At 42.4% G+C, this 18,919-nt stretch overlaps 1 protein-coding gene across 1 annotated transcript; it reads right to left on the bottom strand.

Moving 5' to 3' along the window:
* Window positions 1-1,603: 1,603 nt before the first annotated feature.
* LOC100486832 (fibroleukin) lies at window positions 1,604-18,796 on the bottom strand. Its single transcript, XM_031901178.1, has 4 exons — window positions 17,958-18,796; window positions 5,883-5,963; window positions 4,540-4,661; window positions 1,604-2,965 (listed from the first exon to the last, which is right to left on the bottom strand). Exons 1-4 carry the CDS (start codon window positions 18,532-18,534, stop codon window positions 2,372-2,374), a joined length of 1,374 nt encoding a protein of 457 aa, XP_031757038.1. The 5' UTR covers window positions 18,535-18,796; the 3' UTR covers window positions 1,604-2,371.
* Between the last annotated feature and the right edge of the window lie 123 nt (window positions 18,797-18,919).

Genomic DNA, 18,919 nt, shown 5'->3' with positions numbered 1-18,919 from the left:
ACAGACAGACAGACAGATAGAGATAGATAGATAGACAGACAGACAGACAGATAGAGATAGATAGATAGATAGATAGATAGATAGATAGATAGACAGACAGACAGACAGACAGATAGATAGATAGATATAGACAGACAGACAGACAGACAGATAGATAGAGAGAGTGAGATAGATAGATAGATAGATAGATAGATGATAGATAGATAGACAGACAGACAGATAGATACTATCTATCTATCTATCTATCTATCTATCTATCTATCTATCTATCATCTATCTATTATCTATCTATCTATCTCACTCTCTCTATCTATCTATCTATCTATCTATCATCTATCTATCTCACTCTATCTGTCTATCTATCTAGCGTCGGACTGGGGCAATAATGGGCCCCAGTGGGCCAGAACCAAACCCCCCAGGGCGCTCTCTTGATCCGCCGGTCTCCCTCCCCCAACTCGCCGCAGGTGAGTTTCATTTAGGCGCATTCGGGGAAGGGGGTCGGAGGGTGTTGGGGGCTCCTGCGGGGGGTGGGGAATGTGAAGGCAGCGGGGGCCATTGGGGGGTGCAGGAGCCCCTGAGGCAGAAGCCCCGATGGGCCCTGCACCCTCCGGTCCGGCCATGTATCTATCTATCTATCTATCTATCTATCTATCTATCTATCTATCTATCTGTCTATCATCTTCTCATATACCCCCATACTGTAAGAAACATATTTGGCAGTGTATGTATAACCCTGTTAGTTGCCTAACTAACAGGATTAGTTCAGAAAAACATACCCTCAAAGTTTATCTGAAAACTCTATTGGAGTCTATGGGAAAAAAACGGAATCCCAATTAAAAGAAACGGTTTTTCTCTCGTCCAAGAGTTTTCACATTATAAACCATGAGATAACATTTTCTCTTTAAATTAAATCTGGTCCAGTGTCCCTTACAATCAGTCTGATAAGAGCTTATTAAAAGGGGTAGTTAACTGTTAGTAATGTTATAGTTATAATATTCTTAGCAACTGCCCTTCATTTTTATTTTTACAGTTTTTGAAAGATCTGATTTTTCTCTTCTTTGTCCAATATTCAAATGGGGTTTACTGACCCCAGCAGGCAAAAATATTGTTACTTTTTATTATTTATCTTTCTATTCAGCTCCTCTCCTATTCATCTACCGGTCACTCTTCACACCACTGCCTGGTTGCTAGGGTAAACTAAGCCTTAGCAACCAGGTAGCTGCTGTAATTCAGAAATCTCAAATAAGAAAATGAAAAATATGTCAAGGAATATCCCTGTCTACATCATACTAAAAGTTAATGTACTACTCCTTTACAGCTAGGTCTCAACCTGAAAATAGGTCCCTTACAAAATAAAAAAAAAAAAAGTGGCATAATAGCACACTGGGTAGTATTTTGTTCATGTATTTAACATTTACAAAGTGGATATAAAACCTGTGGCATCCCACCCATATATCTGCCAACTATGGCAAATCTGCAGGGACAATCCTGTTTTGCATTGGCACCCCGTGTGATTATATGTTGCATTGTGCGCAGCAAAATCTAACAACCCCCTCATTGTAATTGCCCTGACCCTGCAGGGCTATTGTGGGTCAGGTGATTATTTCTTGGGGTCCTGCCATATTGTTTGCCCTTGCTGAGATATCAACTTGCGCCTGGAGATTCACACATTCATTTGTTGTAGTTTTAGCAAATCAGGTGCAATTGCACCAAGTGTCACCGCAATGCCACTGGATTTTTGGGAAAAAAGCTGGATTGTGGGGTAAAAAATATGGCGTTACGTCCTCTGCACTTGCAGTTGTAAATGAGCCCTACAGTCTGTTTATAGGCCACAAAGGCATAATCTATTTCTATATTAACACGGCAGTCTGTTCTGAGCCGGGCCATGTAATATGAGAACTCCCATTCATATCTATAAATACAAACAATAGAGAAGGAATGTCTTGTGCTCAGAAAATTTGCCCCTACAATAAACACCCTATATTAAGGATAGTAAGGGGAACTTAACCCTTGTTTATAAATATAGCATATTTTACAATTTAAACACTATTGTTCAGTCCAAGCTAAGAATTCCCAAATGCCACTGCTGGCGGATGGAAGAGAGGGGTATCGGCTGGTACATTTTGCACAACAATTATCAATTTCCCATTGCATAACATTACGTTCTGATGGACGGCTAACCGAGCACCCTGATGTTGGAACAATCTTTTTTTTTTTTTTTTTTTAATTGACAGCCACTCAAAATGCGGCCTACCTACCAAAATCTGGCTTGATGAATCACTTCAAATGTAACCCTAAACCTAGACATTAACAAATAATAATAATAAAAACAAAAAATAACAAAAAGTCCAAGTCCTTCTAACGAAGGCTTTTAAACATTAAGAATCCTGGTTTTCATTTCTACCTTCTTAAATGAATACTTTTGGTTTGTCCTCTTGTCCGTCAAGATGTACCATGTCCCCCAGTATATACCATTGGTTACCCCACTATAGCGCCCTCGATAATACTTGCCATTCAAATTCGCCGCCAGGCAGGTATCGAACCACCAACCAGAGCCATAGTACATGCCGCAGTTCCCCGAGGGGTAATTGTCATTGTCACTGTCATGAGTAGTAAAATGCTTGTTGTCGTGGTTGTAGTTTCGACTGTAACTAAGGGCGTTGCCGGCATTGCCCTGGTATTCTCTGGCCGTCAGTCTGTACTTATTCTGCTCGCTGGCCAGTTTAAACTTACGGTAGACGGCATGCCTCTTTACTCCGTACCAGTCTTCTAGCTCAATGCGCAGGTTGTGCTGCCCAAGCCTGGTGAGGCTGTGCAAATGTTCATTTCCCAGCCAATGTTCCCCTTGGAGGTTGCCAAAACCCTGCTTGTAATCCTGCCACGTGCGGTTAAAGTCTACCGAGCCATCTTGCCTCCTCTGGAAAACTGTCCATCCACCGCCATCCGTCACCATGTCACAATAGGCCTAAAATGGACCATAAAGCAAAACTTTGGTTGTCAGTTGGTGATAGGAGTTGTCATTCCACACAAATTTATAGTAATCACTTCCCATTTTAACTATTGTCATCTTATCCTCTGCAAACAGATCCTAGGAACCCACTTATTGTACAGCGCTACGGAATATGTTGGCGCTTTATAAATACATATTAATAATAATAGGAAATTAAAGAAATACAGAAACTGTCTCAGTCCCTATACTGAGAGAGACCGTAAAGGTCCCCATACACGGGCCGATTATAACTGCCGATATCGGTCCCTTGGACCAACTCGGCAGCTTATCAGCCCGTGTAGGGGCAGAACCGAGGGGCCTGGCTGACCGATATCTGGCCTGAAATTGGCCAGATATCGATCGGGCAGGTTAGAAAATCCAGTCGGATCGGGGACCGCATCGGCTCGTTGATGCGGTCCCCGAACCGACTGCCCCATTGCCGCGTGTAGAATTCGATCGTTTGGCCCCAGGGCCAAACAATCGAATTCTCCTACATGCCTCCCCGATATCGCCCACACGTGGGTGGGGATATCAGGTGAAGATCCGCCTGTGTATGGCCAGCTTCGTCAAATCGTCGCTACCCACTGACGTCAATGACCCTTACAACTAAAAAAAACCATTGTTCTGTGAGGTTAAATGTTTATTTTTTATTACGTATCTTTCTATTCAGAAATCTGTAATATACCTATCACTGTTTTCTGTTCCTTCAAAGAGTAGGAATAAATACCATTTTTATATGCTGAAATCCAGCTGCAAAACAGTTCTTCTCTTTCTGCATCATTTGAAATCCTGGCAGGGGAGGAGGGACTAAAACATGTTACAAAATGTAACAACTTCTCCACAGCTTACAGACAGCATGCAGGAACTACATAACCCACAATGCATTGCACTGTGATGTTCCTTTCCTTACTGACATCACGTGTGCAGGGAATTGTGGGATTGGGAGGATACAGGCTGAAGGCAGGCTGGGGACAGGCGACTACTGTTACATTTTATTTGAGTCACAAAGTAGCCAGCCAGATCAGCAGGGGAACAGGGGGCGGGGCTTAGGGAACTGTTCCAAACCATATTATCACATTAAAAATCATAAAACAAGGCTGAATATTTTTTAATTGATGTATGTTGTGTAAAATGATGTTTACTTTTCAAAAAGCTTAAGTTGTGTTTGGGTGGAGTTCCCCTTTAACAGAGCGAACGTACAGCATAGGAGTATACTCCTGAAGTGGAAACACTATACCACCTCAGCATTTTACTGTAAGCTCTTTATTAGTTGGTTTTATGGTCAAATTCCTGAAGAAGGTGTGTGTACATCAAAACACAGAGTAATAAAGACGTTGCACTAAAGTACTAGGTGTGCGGCAGTTCTGTCATTCTGACAGCGGCCAAAATACATGTGGGAAATCCTACTGACGGAGAGGTATTTATATATATACAGATGGTAATCCCCCCGACTGTAAGGGCAAGCAGGGCTCTCTCTGCCGTATGGAACTGTATCTGTTCAGCAATATGGAAACTCATTCATTAGACGTCAGAAATAAGATGGCAGTCACCTCGAATGGCTGCTTTAAAGGGATGGGCTGTATGGTGTAGATCCCATTCTCCCTGATGCCCTGCTTGTGGATCTCAGCGCAGTCTCGAGGGAACAGTCTCTCCGGCTTCTCTGAAAATGTGACTTGCGGGCGAGGAAAAATAGATGGGAAAATAATTACATTTTATCATGAAAAAAAAAAAGATTTATTTTTGATATCTATGCATTTGATTAAGGATGTTCTTCTATACATTATGTAATGCTTGTACCTTACAACAAGGACCATATTCATTGTATAGGTTTTATATAAGATTATTATAGATAATAAAACTCTAGGGGGCAGGGACCTCCATTCTTTTGTTTTTTTGACACTTAGCCCTGTGGAATCTTTGATTACGGTTTTTTTTTGTATAATACCGACCTTCAGGTGTTATGTCATTTTGTGGGGGCGTGGTTTTGATATAAGGGGTGGGGAAACGAGAGGACAAAGGCTGAATGTGATTGGTAAATGGGCAGGATAATTGTGACTGGTAAATGGGCAGAGTGGTTGGAGAAATGGGCGGGGCATAGGTGGGCCTGTGAGTTTAAAGGCTGACCAGCAGTGGAGAAGGTGAGAAAAGGGGAGAATTTAAGGGTTTAACAAATTTACCAGTAAGTCTGTAATACTGGTGCCAACCCTAGTTGGTGATATACCAGTTAGGCTGGTTAAATAGTGACCAGGTGGCAACTCTTTCTTTGAGAAAAGAGACATATGTACGTTTTATGTGTTTGTATTTATTATCGTACTTTGTATTTATTCATCTATTATTATAATGACCCCCTGTTGTTGTTCTACTGTGTGCATAGTAGTGCTATATAAATAAAAATATACATACATATATGAACAGTCAAAACATTGTAAATACAGGTATGGGATCCATTATCTAGAAACCTGTTATGCAGACAGCTCTAAATTACTGGAAGATCATCTCCCATAGAGTCCATTTTAATTAAATAATCCAAAATCTCAACTAAAATATAATGAATGCTTACTGGTGGCAAAAAAAGTAGACTAAAGGTAAGGAGACCCAAATTATGGAAAGACCACTTATCTGGAAAACCGCAGATCCAGAGCATTCTGGATAACAGGTCCTATATCTGTATACGCCAGTGGTGTAAGCACCATTAACTAAAGGTACTTACATTCAAACATTCCCTTTGCATTTTTGTAGAGGGTTATATATTAGGATGGCAAGGCGTGTCCCTGCTCAGTACTGCACAGTTACTAACCCCATGTATTTACTTGTTCTAGTACATTTAGAATGAGGAGAGCAAACATATAAATGGTTGCTATGGGTTACAAGGTGGATCTAAACATATCCTCACCTGGGGAGCCCGTGTTGCTTAGACCTTTCAGATTCAGCGGAAGATCTTCCTTTGTTTCAAAGGCCTTGAGGCGCCTGCTTTCTACAATGAAGGCAAACAGAAGTAGACAGGGTGAATGGAAAATTTAGTAAAGTCACAAAACATTATTTCGGGTGCACCGCACACATATTACCTCTTCAACAGGAAGGATTATGGGATGGAAAAATAGCAGGGATTACTCAAAAGTAGGATGGCATTGAGGTGCATCTGGGGAGTTTGAGCTTAACTGGGAGCAATCAGGGCAGATCTTGGGCGTGATCTTAAGAACCCCAGGTTTTAGCTTGAAACTTGAAATACAGTCAATTTTGGAACATGTCCCTGTATGAGTTGTGAATAGGTATGAAAGCACTTTTGTAGGAAAGTCCAAAACAAGGGTTCAAAGGAAAACTATAGATAAAACCCAAAAGCAAGAAAGTAAGAACAGAAGCACAGAACCCTGGGAAGGGCGTGTGTGTGCTGAAAAAATATGGATGTAGTCTTGGCTCTGAGGGCAAATAATAAGAACAAAATGAAATGGAAAAATTATAAGACTAAAGTAAACTGTGAGATTGCAGAGAGAAGGAAGGGGAGAGGCTTGGAAAAACAAAGCTGAGAGGTGAGCAAGTTTTGCCACGAGTCACCTGTGCGGCCATCTTGAGAGAAGCAACCATTCAGCATTCCCAAGCATTTCAGAAGTAATAGATATATATTTATATATGTTTATTCACAGGTTATCCTCAAGGGAAAGGTTGTCCTACTCTTGATAGAAAATTAGTCACTGCCATGTCTGAACTGTGTAAATAATGTAATAGCCTAGTACTGTATTCAAAAATGAGCACCGACTTTGAGGCCCCTGGGAACAACATCCAAGGGGTTGGTGAGAAACATGTTGCCCCTGAGCCACTGGTTGGGGATCACTGCTATAGTGTATGCTACTATGGTACTTCAATGCACATTGGCTTTAGAATGCCATCTGTATCTGTGCAATAACTCAGGATCATTGCCTTGGTTTTCTTCCTAGTTAGGGCAGATTTTGTTCCTCCAAAGCACTGATGAGACCAGACAGTATTGTATCCCAACTTCCCTCATTTAATGACCATTTTTTTCCTATACATCATTGTCTCTTCATCATAAATTCACAGCTCTTAGCCAAAAACAGAGTGGGGATTGTGTGTCAGAACCAGAATAACACAATCACCCTGTCTTTGTCCAGTGGCCGAGCTGGGAACATGGACGGTCACATCAAAAAAGCCCCTTTCCGATGCTGCAGCGTGCCGGAGCTCCAAGGGTTTGTCGGGGCTTCAGAGATGAGACAATAACATTAAAAAAAGCCGCCTGCCCTAATTCTGCCTTTTGTTTCCTTTTTCTTTCACATCAGTGCTTACTAGTCAATTGGCAGTTTTGGGTGGTTAGTAAAGAAGGAATTGTGGTGGGAGGATTAACCACTTTGTTGGCAGCGATCCGGGCACCGTAATTACCCAAACATAGAATCGTGCCCTCCTGAATGGCTGAGTGCAAGAGGGAAGCAATCTCAGGCAATGAGCAGTGACGGGCTGAATGGGCTGTAATTGTAGGGAAAATAACTGAACGCAGGAACCGGCAGCTGAGGAGCCTTTTAATGTGATATCTATATCTGTGTTACTTTCTGTCACAATAGAGATATAGATTTCATACAGTTCTATTATGTTATACCTCAGCTAACCTTTCTAATGTCTCCCCTTGTTAAATCAAATCACAGGCGCCTTCTGGTATCAGCGCTTTGAATATTTTTTAACCTTTCAGCTCCTCATTTAAAAAGATCTGTACTCAACAAGATATTTTATAGGACTGTATAAAACTATACCCCCTTTAGTAGCCTACTAACCAAAAAAAGCCCCACTCCTTTAATTAACCCAGAAACAAAATTCTCTTGTGGACCAAGACATTAAAGAGAAGGAGTTTAGGGGAGCTATCAGGGCACTGAAGCCAGGGCACAAAATGCCACAGCCTGACTAATTGTTCAGTATGTAGAATGGTGAATCATTTCCATGGAGAGTATTGTAGCAAAACATGGGTCAGCAGATTTACCAGGCATTTTAAGATGATCATACACTAATAGATCCACTTGTTTGCTAAGGTCGCCAAATGAGCGGATCTTTACCCTTAACATAACCACCTTGAGGTGGACAATATCTGATTGACCTGATGTTTGGCCCTCAAGTCAAATGATCAGATGCCACTGCTGGGATACAGGCCGTCAGGATGAGAATTGCATCAATGCGCTGATGCCTTCCCTATCCAGATGGGATTTTTAAACCTGCCCAATTTTTAGCCATATATCAGGCTCATCTGAGGGTAGGCCTGGGCTGGGAATAAAAAAAAGACCCTGGCATTTCAAGCACAGAGAGGCCCAAACAGCCCCCCCAGCCCAATAAATAGTGACTGCCTATGGCATCTTACAGCAGCCCCTCTGGCATTTGCCTGAACCCACATATTGCCAGTCTGGGCCTGGCTGAGGGCCTCATACATGTGCCAATAAACTGCCATCTCAGTCCATTGGCAGCTTTTATCAGGCTATGTATAGCCACCTTTAGACTGAAGATGGGAATCAGTCAGGACCATCATCCATAACCAATGACTGTACAAATAGATATTATTCATGATATAAGAATGTCTTTTTCAGTCAAGGTGCCAATAATAGTAGAATGGTCTTTGAATTGGTTGAGCATCTTCAACATTCTAAAAACCCAGGCATGACATTATCAACTAACCTTAAAATAGCCTTTAAATTGATATCTTAGCATTATTATACTAGATATTACAGGACTGGTGATTTGAGATACATTTATAGCTTCTAGCAATGTTCTCAATAATCCCACCATCTTCTTGCAATAGGGCCTGTATGCCTCTAAACCTATGCGTGTAGCCAGAGCTACAGGGCAGGGATGCCCTCTCTACACTTTCTGGTTTGTCTCTGTTGGTAATGGAGAACCTGGCTGCTCTCATTAGACATAGCGGGTCAGGCTGGGCTATGGCCATATAAAGATGGACCCAGCTGGAGCCCTTCTCAACAAAAGATTTCCTAAACATAAACAGCCGCACAGGAATCTTGATAAGACAAATTTTTAAAGCTACAAAGATAACAATAATTTGTTCTAGGCTATTTTCTGGTTAACAAATTTAAACTACAATAAACAAAACTCATACCAGTGAGAAGTTGACAAATATAATTTCTGATACACAAAGAAATTTTCAAGAAACCTGAGAACCCAGAATAAAATGTATATTTCCATATGAAATGGACCCTGTGCAGAAACAACACTGCCTTTGCCAATGCAGGATGATCCCTACACGGCTCTTCTCTCAGTTTGATCATGTCCAACTTGGGTCTCTCTTTCCAAATTCAAGCCCATGGTTCACTTTTGTCTTCTTTTCTTCGTGTTTAGTTTTCCAATAAGTCTCCCCTGACGGGGAAACCAACTTGTTGCTACTTGCTACACTTGAAAGTCACTTGAATAAAAATAAATGTAAAAAAAAACATAATTGAGCCTTTCAGAAAAAGGGTATTAGAACCTGCCTTGTGTATCAGGAGACTATTTATGTAATGTAAAATATATATATATACAGGTATCGGACCCCTTATCCGGAAACCCGTTATCCAGAAAGCTCAGAATTACGGAAAGCCCGTCTCCCATAGACTGCATTTTAATCAAATAATTCAGAATTTTAAAACTGATTTCCTTTTTCTCTGTAATAATAAAACAGTACCTGTACTTGATCCCAACTAAGATATAATTACCCCTTATTGGGGGCAGAACAGTCCTATTGGGTTTATTTAATGGTTAAATGATTCCCTTTTCTCTGTAATAATAAAACAGTACCTGTACTTGATCCCAACTAAGATATAATTACCCCTTATTGGGGCAGAACAGCCCTATTGGGTTTATTTAATGGTTAAATGATTCCCTTTTCTCTGTAATAATAAAACAGTACCTGTACTTGATCCCAACTAAGATATAATTACCCCTTATTGGGGGCAGAACAGCCCTATTGGGTTTATTTAATGGTTAAATGATTCCCTTTTCTCTGTAATAATAAAACAGTACCTGTAATTGATCCCAACTAAGATATAAATTATCCTTATTGGATGCAAAACAATCCTATTGGGTTAAATTAATGTTTTATTGAATTTTTAGTAGACTTAAGGTATTGAGATCCAAATTACGGAAAGACCCCTTATCTGGAATACCCTTGGTCTCGTGCATTCTGGATAATGGGTCCTATACCTGTATACAAATTTCCAAGCATAAAGCTAAACAGGTCTGTTAGCAATCTCCCTCTGCTGGGTCGGCTCATGTAGCAAGAAAAAACAGATCACAAGTCAAACAGCCTTTGGGTGACCATCTGTTCAAATAAATGACATTAATAATACTGATCTCATAATAATATTAATGTAAAAGGCATTTGGTGATGAATAATAAAGACCTTCGGAGATCAGAAAACCAGACACCTGTGCCATATCATCAAATGTAATGTGAAATTTAGCTGAAGCAAAAGACATTTTCTCTATTCTTGGCCAATGTAGAAATAAGTCAGTAACACAAGGCAAAAAACACAAATACCCAATTGTATCTGCTCAAGTCAAGAGATGGTAAGGCTACCACAGGCCATAGTGAACTGGTCTGACACTGGAGGAAGGTTGGCAAGGTCGCCTAGTGAGCGGATCTTCTTCCAATATCCCCACATACTGGTGGGCGATATTGGGCTAATTCAGTCACAGAATCGGGCTAATTCTGTGGCAGAATTAGGACGGCGGGTATAGGCGTCTGTCGGTTTGGGGACCATATCAACAAGCCTGCCTGATCAAGATCTGGCTGATTTCAGGCTAGATGTCGGTCGGGCAGGCCCGTTTTAGTGCCCACACATGGACCGATTAGCTGCCAAATCGGTCTAAGGGACAGATATCAGCAGCTAGAATCTGCACTTTTACACTAAGAGGTCAGGCCTGAGTGCTAGAACTCTTGTAGGCAGACAATTGCGCCCCATAGTGTTAATTAAAAAAGCACTTGATTCCGGGGTCTTGCTGCTCTCTGCCCCACATGGTATTAACATTGCAGCAGGAGAAAAGAATTAGTACAAAACCTTTTGTATTTAACAGCTTTATAAGCTGATATTATTGACAAACATATGGCAATATGGACACCATGGAATACCTACTGCAAAACCAAACAATAATTTGGTTTGGACAATTAATGCAAAATGCGATATCATCCCAATACCTACAATTGTCTGATCAGTCACACTTTACTGCTGCGCTGCAACTTGCGTAATATCTCCCCCCACCTCCCAGCAGCCGATCAGCAGAACAATGGGAAGGGAGCAAGATAGCAGCTCCCAGTAGGTATCAGAATAGCATTCAATAGTAAGAAATCCAAGTCCAGCTTGGGACTCCTCCAGTTACATGGGAGTAGGAGAAACAATAGGTTAGCTGAAAGCAGTTCTAATGTGTAGTGCTGGCTCCTTCTGAAAGCTCAGACTCAGGCACAATGCACTGAGATGGCGCCTACACACCAACATTACAGCTAAAAATACATTTGTTGGTTCAAGAATAAAATGTTAAATAGCAGAGTGAATTACTTTCTGTGTAAACAGTGTCATTTAGAAATAAAAAGTATCCCTAACTATTGGACCGGCACAAGTACAAAACATGGCAGCCCACCCACGCCTTACAGTCTTCAGGGCGACCATTCAGGGACACATCTAATACACAGATGTTGCAGGGCAGCACAGATTACATTTACAATACACTGCAATCAGTTCAGCCCTGCTAGCTGGATTTATTAGACATGTCCCTGAATTTTCAAGTGATCTGGTCATCCTTACTTCAAAAGCATTTTATTCCTAAACATCAGACATGTCTTAGCCCTTCTTTATTCATGTATCCCAGCTCTACCAGAGAGGCCAGATTTCAGTAAATTCCTTGATGGCTGAAAGTCCAGGCTCACCCTTTACAGACTGCATTAGCCCAGAACACAGAACAATGGCCACACCTGAAACAGACTGCCGCCTGGATCAAGAGGGTCACATGGTCAGAAAGGCAGTTACCGCCCTTCCATTGGCCGTGTGTTCTCAGCACATCCTTGGATATTGACAGATGTAACACGCACACTAAAGAATTGGCACCACTGGGAGGTATTCCACGAATCTCTCCTCCCTTCTGTGAAGTGACTGTAGCTCTACCCCTGGCATAAACTGCCTGAAATGGGAAGGAAAGAGCTTAAATGATGCATATGGGAGAGGCAGCAGCGTGACGCGTCTCTCCTAGCGGAACCTGCTTTAATACACACAAATGGCCTGTATCTTTACACATTGGGGCTGAGTGCTATTCTACCCCCTCCTCTCCAATAACGAGGAACAGATTTTGTAACTGTCAGTTCTGACTTCACCTCTGTGTAACCCCCCAAGCTATCAGGGATGATAAATGATGAAGTGTGAGGTTATCTCTACAATAGCCCAGATGTGCACAAAAGCATTTGTAGGGCTGATATTCAAGGGGTACAACAGAGACGGAGGTGTCTAAAAGTTTCATGGACTTCTCCGAAATAGCGTCCAAGTATTTCGCTTTCTTCTAGGGGAATGTGATTCGGATGCTCTCATCTGGTTGCTATGCATGATAATGGTTGCTGGGGATGGTGCTGGGGCTACAAGGGAATGGGATCTTGTCCCTCAGTACTTCTGTTTCCTGTGGATCAGATAGATATTGGCAGGATTCAGCGGTGTATCGACATATAAGCAGGGGTAAGAGGTTGTACCCGATATGAACAATATTTTGCAGGGTGCCCCCGATAGTATAGTTATGCTACTGGCAGCATTTGTTGTTTTGCCATATTTTATATACTAAACTTATTGCAGTAGCCTACAGCTTCAGCATTTCTATAGCAGCAATATTCCAGTCCTTCAAAGTCATCACAGGATTCTGTGGATTCAGATAGAAGTGTCAGCGACACTGCACATGCTCAGTGTGTTCTGGCCAGCTGTTGATTTCCAGCATTTGTATGGCTAATTCAAGCCTTTGAAATAGTCCAAATAAAACTGTGTCTTTTTTTAAAAAAAAACTATTGACTGATGTTTAATGAATTATTTAATATAGACTGGGGTGCAAAGTAAGTCCTTAAGCATTCTAGTATCCCTTTAAGCTCTGCCAGGCCTTGCACACTGGTATGGGTGCTGGAGAATTTGAAGACTTCCATCAGCCCATTCATTCAGTGTAGAAATAAACTAGGGAATAAAAAGATGGGTTGGGACAGCTTTAATACCTCAATCATTTACATGACTGTTTCTCTGACCATTTCCAACGATGGCGCAATATTTTCCAGCCTTCGCTTCCTCTCTGTGCCTTTTTTTTGCCCAGTTTTATGAATCCCCGCACTAAATCCTGCCATTCATAGGGCTGCAGAATAGTAAGGAAATAAAAGCCCTCGCAGCAGCTGATGTCATAGAAGCTTCCAAGGGACTCAGAGGGGATCCGAGGTAACGGCCGCTGACTGACACTCTCAACAATAAAACGATTCACTCAGCACATCAGTCCCCTGGAAAGAAGGTCTGCACCGGAGAGGAAAGGGTTAAGTCTGGCCATAGTGATACAGCTGTCACTGCCATGCAGGGCTGTTTAACAAATGTATGGGGCACATTCAACTTTCTGCAGACTGCAAGTCCCTATAATATGTCTCAGGCCACCTTCCTACCATAATAACCACACTACGAGCAAATAATGACACTGACTGGCACTGGGCATAACCTTCTCTGGATGGGAGGCACAATCCAATTCATGGCCAAACATTACATTATTTTGTAACATGTTTATAGCCCAGACATTTACCTTAAAATGACATCTTAGTATGGGACAGTCCAAACCAGTGTTGGACTTGGGTGTGCTGGTTCCACCAAAGCTGCCACCTTGAGGGCCCACCACCCTAGCAACAAACGCCCTGGGGGAGCAAATCTCCAGTTGCATGGCTGGATGTTGTCCTCCAAGAGATATTTAGGGCCCCCCCAACATACATCTCTACAGATTTCTTTCTATGACAACATTGTTGCATTATAATCTGACCCCAAAACATGTAAAATAGCACACATAAGGAACTGGCTTCTTAAGGTGGCCATATACATAGCAATAACAATCTTTTGTGTGACCATTGGTCAGGGCTGAATGAAGGTAGATATGGAAGTAGAAACAATGGGAATTCTACCTCCACCTGCCGATTCAGCCCTGAACGTAGATTTTGCTCAGGCACCTTCAACGGAGCCCAATCAAAATCTTTTAACCCGGTCGATTGACACGACAACCGATATCCGCAACCTTTGCGATATCAGTCGTCTCGTTGAGCCGCCATAGACGTACAAAACGAGGTGTTCTTCGATAATATTGGTGTGTGTATGGCCGGCATTAGAACCAGAGAACACAAAGGGACAGACAAATACTGCTTTGAATTGCAGTTACATTTACAAATAACTGAAAAACTATTTAGATACTCAATAAACGTATATTATAAGGTTGCTTAGAATAACATTTTATTTCTTTAGGCAAAAAGCTGTTTTTGGGTGGAGATTCTCTTGAATTAAGGACATTTATGTTCTGTAACTCTTGAGGCAGCCATGCACTTTCCTACTTTACAATATCTGACAACCGGCCTGCAGGCTACATGGATGGATATTATGGTATGGGGACAAGCATAGGTATGGCTACATTCTGTTGTTCCTTTTACACAATACAGGTACAGTAAGGTATTACTGTTCAATACATAGTAAAGTATGAGAATATACAGCCATAAGCAGAGAGCTGCACATGATTTCTGCAAGTGCTTCACCCACTAGTTGATAAAAATATCTCTTGGGTGAAATTCCTCAGTATCAGTAAGCAATATGGCAGTTTCCACAATGAGGGAAAGGTCTGTACCCACAGCAATCTAGCTGTCTGTACATTATACCCTTGTCAAACCCTATATGCCCACCCTAGGCCCAAACAAAGGGATGACAGGACAGGGATACAGGCCATCAAGGTAGGGACCGCATCAATAAACCAATACAGTCCTTAATCCGACTGGAAAATTGAACCTAACCGATCAACATCTGGGCAATTTTCAGGCAGATATCAGATGGGCAGGCCTGTCGGAGATAATCTGCCAAATCGGCAGCTAAAATCTGCCTGTGTATGGGCACCTTTATTCATAAAACTAAATGAAGATTAAAGAGAGGGAAATTAGACCATAAACATGACCCCCGGATCCTATGAATTTATAAAAACTTATTAAATAAATTACTTCATTTAAAAATTGGGCATTAGGACATCACTAACGTTCAGGAAATTTCAGGTCTGAATATTAAAACATGAGCGCCAAAACTGAATTAGGGGTTTAAGGGAAGCAGAGCTGGCCGGCCCAGGGGTACAGATGGCCCCAAGGGATGGGATATGGATATTCAGTATGTTTGGGAAAGAGAAAATATCTGAGAATTTTTGTGTCACTTGTACTCATTGCCTCTTTAGCTGCTAATGTTGTTCTGCCATATAATGGTTAGTATCCTTTTATAATCAAAAGCTATCAAATCGCCCCAATCACCTGGGCAAGCTTACAATGATAAATAGTAGTTTTAAAAGGGGGGTCTAGTAGATTTAAAAGGGGGGTCTAGGTGTTCCCAATTTACAAAGCTACTTCATAGCTGCCCTGCTAAGCCACATAATTAATGGCATAAAGCAGACTATTCTCCACTTTGTACACGACTGGAACAATACTTGGTGATCTTTAAACAACGTGTTATGGATATATTCTTCTTAAAGCCAACCTCTATACCCCCCTGCGGTAACCTATTCTCTCCAAGTCTGGCGCATCCCATGTATCCTCCTCTCGCAGCCCTGTCCTATCACATGTTGTTAAAGGAGACATATCCTATAAAAATTATGAATGTACCAGGGAATTATACTCCTCTAGATATAGAAGGATTGTGCTTAAAAAGTTGTGTTTCTGACTGATTTATTGAGAAATTCGCCCAAAACCCCACTAGCCCCGCCCATCTGTTCCACTTCCTGCTGGCTGAATTCTCTGGATGAACTGGGGAGCCGGCGACCCTCCGTACACTGCACTGTAGGATAGGAACCAATCAGCAGCTAGGCTGACCTGATAGGGAACTGAAGTCTGTCTGTGCTTGTGTGAGTGCAGGGCTGTGATTGGCTCTCCCCCTCCTACTGTGCTTCTGGAAGGGACCATTAGGACACGCCCACTCTTCATTTCAAACTCGGACAGAGAAGTGATAGGATCTATAGGGAGCTCCAATAAAGGGGCCATTGTTACAGATAGGATTAATGTTTAGCCCAAAGGGAAACCAGCACCGTATATTATTCATAATTGCCTACAAAATTAGGGTTTTTCCCATTTATCCAGTCTCCTTTAAAATGCCGCTACAGGGCCACATATTGGCTCCATGGCTGTGGCTCCATTTCATTGTGCTCATTGGCACAGGTTAGACTCTTGCATTTGATTGGGTACCCAAAGTAACCCCATAAAAGTACTGATTTCATGTGTTGCAGGTAGAACACAAGTGTGCATGTCCGGCAGAAGTGACAGCACACTAAAGGGAAATGATGTCATGATCACCCGTACGTGTGACATCACTTCTGCAACCTAAGAGCTTAGTTAGGTCAGGTGCCTAGATAGAGCCCTGCACGAAGTACCAAATTTTTGATGTCCCACAGGAGGGCACAAGTACTAGTGAATGAGCACTAGGGGGCATGCTCTTGCACTTGGGCCCCCTGGGTTGAAAATAACCCCTCTTGACTCCTACTGTTTCTGTTTTTTTTCACCTCCCAAGTTTTCTGATGATGTCACTTCCAGTTTGAAATGTAATTTACGCTAGGCAATTCCAGCATGTCCAGCCCAAGGCATGTGGTGCATGTATTGTGCACACTAGAAGCATTCTACCTGTGCCCCCTAAGCCTCTCTTTTCCAGCCATTAAGCTGCCCCTAGTTGTTTAACTGGTGCAGACCACCTGCTGCTGCTCCATTTGCACTAATGATGTGGGAGCAGCTCACTATCTGCACATACAGAGGGATAACTGAGAAGCTGCCATTGGCTTTGGCACCGGGAATTTGGAGAAGCTTAGTAAATGACCCAGACAGTATAAGTACCCAACACTACAGTAGCTCAGAAAAGCATTTTAATTGATAGTCACAATTTAAAAAAGGTGGCCATTCACGGGCAGATTTAAGGTGCCGATTCAGGCCCCTGAGACCAATTGTCAGTTTATCTGCCAATGTATGGGGCCCTCCGACAGGCTTCCCTGACCGATATCTGCCGATAAATTTTCCAATTGATCAAACTGGCTTGATTTTTCTGTCAGATCAAGGACAGCATCGGCTCACTGATGTGGTTCTCACTCCCAACATTTTGTATCCCCTTCACTGAAATGCAATTATTTAGCCCTAGGGGGCCAAACTATGGGATTAGCACAATATCTGCCACCCAAGGTGGGCATATCGAGAGAAACATTCGCTCATTTGGTGACTTTGCCAAAGAAATTAATCTCACCGTGTATGGCCACCTTAATTGTAACTATATTCTTGCCAATTTATATCCCACTGACTAGACAGGAACTATACTTTCATGTAACACAGACCTTGGTGCATAAAACTCATTGCCTTTAAACGTTCTTACATTCAGCATCTATATCATATTAAAGTTACCAGTAAGGTTAAGTTTCCATTTCATTACATAGAACTTGTATGTTGATATTTTGTAAATACTATTTGATTTGTTGTTATAAGATATTTTCAGTATTTCAGTATCACGCCTTAGTGGGTGCTGAGAGTTATAGTTCCCAACAGCAGGAGTGCTGCTGACTGGACACCCCATTTATACATGTATTTTTCCCATCAGCTTTCTGGCCATGCTGGGGGGTCCCACAATCTATAACACTGACCCTATATCCAACGGTTGAGGTTGATGGATATGAGTCTCTTTTCAACCTCAGCTGCTATAACAATGTCACTGTGCAAAAGATGGGGGAAAAGATGCGTTTGCACTCACCTAGCATGGAAAGTTTCTGAACCGACTCATTGCAGGGCAATTCGCAGCCGGACAGAATTCCCAGCAGCAGCACCACCAGCGAGTTGAGTTTCTCCTCTATCTTGCTCAGGTTGACCTTACTCTCATCCTGTAACTTCTGAAGCCTGGAGTTGAGGGAGAGCAGGCTAGCCTCCACCACACTCAGTCTATCCCCCACACTCTTGGATTTAGGGTTATGCTGCTTAGTACCCCCCTCAGCACCAGACTGCTTAAGGGTCTGTTTGAATTCCTGGTGGGTATCCTGATGAAAGTCCTTGAGCTCCTCAGGCGTGGGTTGCACCTCAGGTGGGAGAAAGTGTAGCCGGCATCCCATAGGTCCATCACAGCTGGACTCTGGTGGTGGCATGGCCACAAGAAGCTCTAAACAAGCTGGGTCATCCTTCCTCTCATTACACTCAGAGCTCTCGGATCCAGGTTCTCCCAAGGTTAATTGCAACAAAATCATCAGCATCCATAGCACCTTCCCTCCAAAGGGAAATCCCGAGACAAATGCCCTGTAAGCTCCACTCATTCTCCCCTGAGACACAACATCCATCATGGGCTGATTGAAACAGACTGCCTGTGTAAACTCTCTGCACGTTTTATGGGTTGGGAAATATCCCTCTGTACACAATCCTTCCTAGGCTGGGAAATCCACTCAGATCTTCAAAGCAAATGAAGATAGTTAGTGTGAGGCATGCATGGGAGGGAGGGGGGTTCTGCATCCAGCAAAGAGGGGAGAGGAGGGACACACGGGCTTCATGTAAAGAACACTTGAAAAATCAGATTAGCATCTTGCAGCCCTTGAAGAACAGTCCTGCTTGTGTCTAAGGTAAATGGGCAAAGGCTGCTCATTATTCTGTGCACTTTTGTCTCCCAGCTTGCAAGGACATGAATGGCAGGGCTGGGCTGCTCCCGGCTCCAAAGGGGACGTCAAGTAAATC

This window comes from Xenopus tropicalis, chromosome 4 (genome assembly GCF_000004195.4).
Source record: "Xenopus tropicalis strain Nigerian chromosome 4, UCB_Xtro_10.0, whole genome shotgun sequence".
Taxonomy (NCBI): Eukaryota; Metazoa; Chordata; class Amphibia; order Anura; family Pipidae; genus Xenopus; species Xenopus tropicalis.
Note: the sequence above shows the minus strand (reverse complement) of the source record. Positions and strands in the feature narration are given on the sequence as shown.

Bases quoted from the DNA above. Each gene is read 5' to 3' on its own strand.
- LOC100486832 (XM_031901178.1), bottom strand. From the start codon at position 18,534: ATGATGGATGTTGTGTCTCAGGGGAGAATGAGTGGAGCTTACAGGGCA. The intron at 4,662-5,882 runs GTGAGGATATGT...CTCGCCCGCAAG, and splicing joins AAGCAACACGGGCTCCCCAG to TCACATTTTCAGAGAAGCCG. The intron at 2,966-4,539 runs GTGACTGCCATC...GGTCCATTTTAG, and splicing joins CTTTAAAGCAGCCATTCGAG to GCCTATTGTGACATGGTGAC.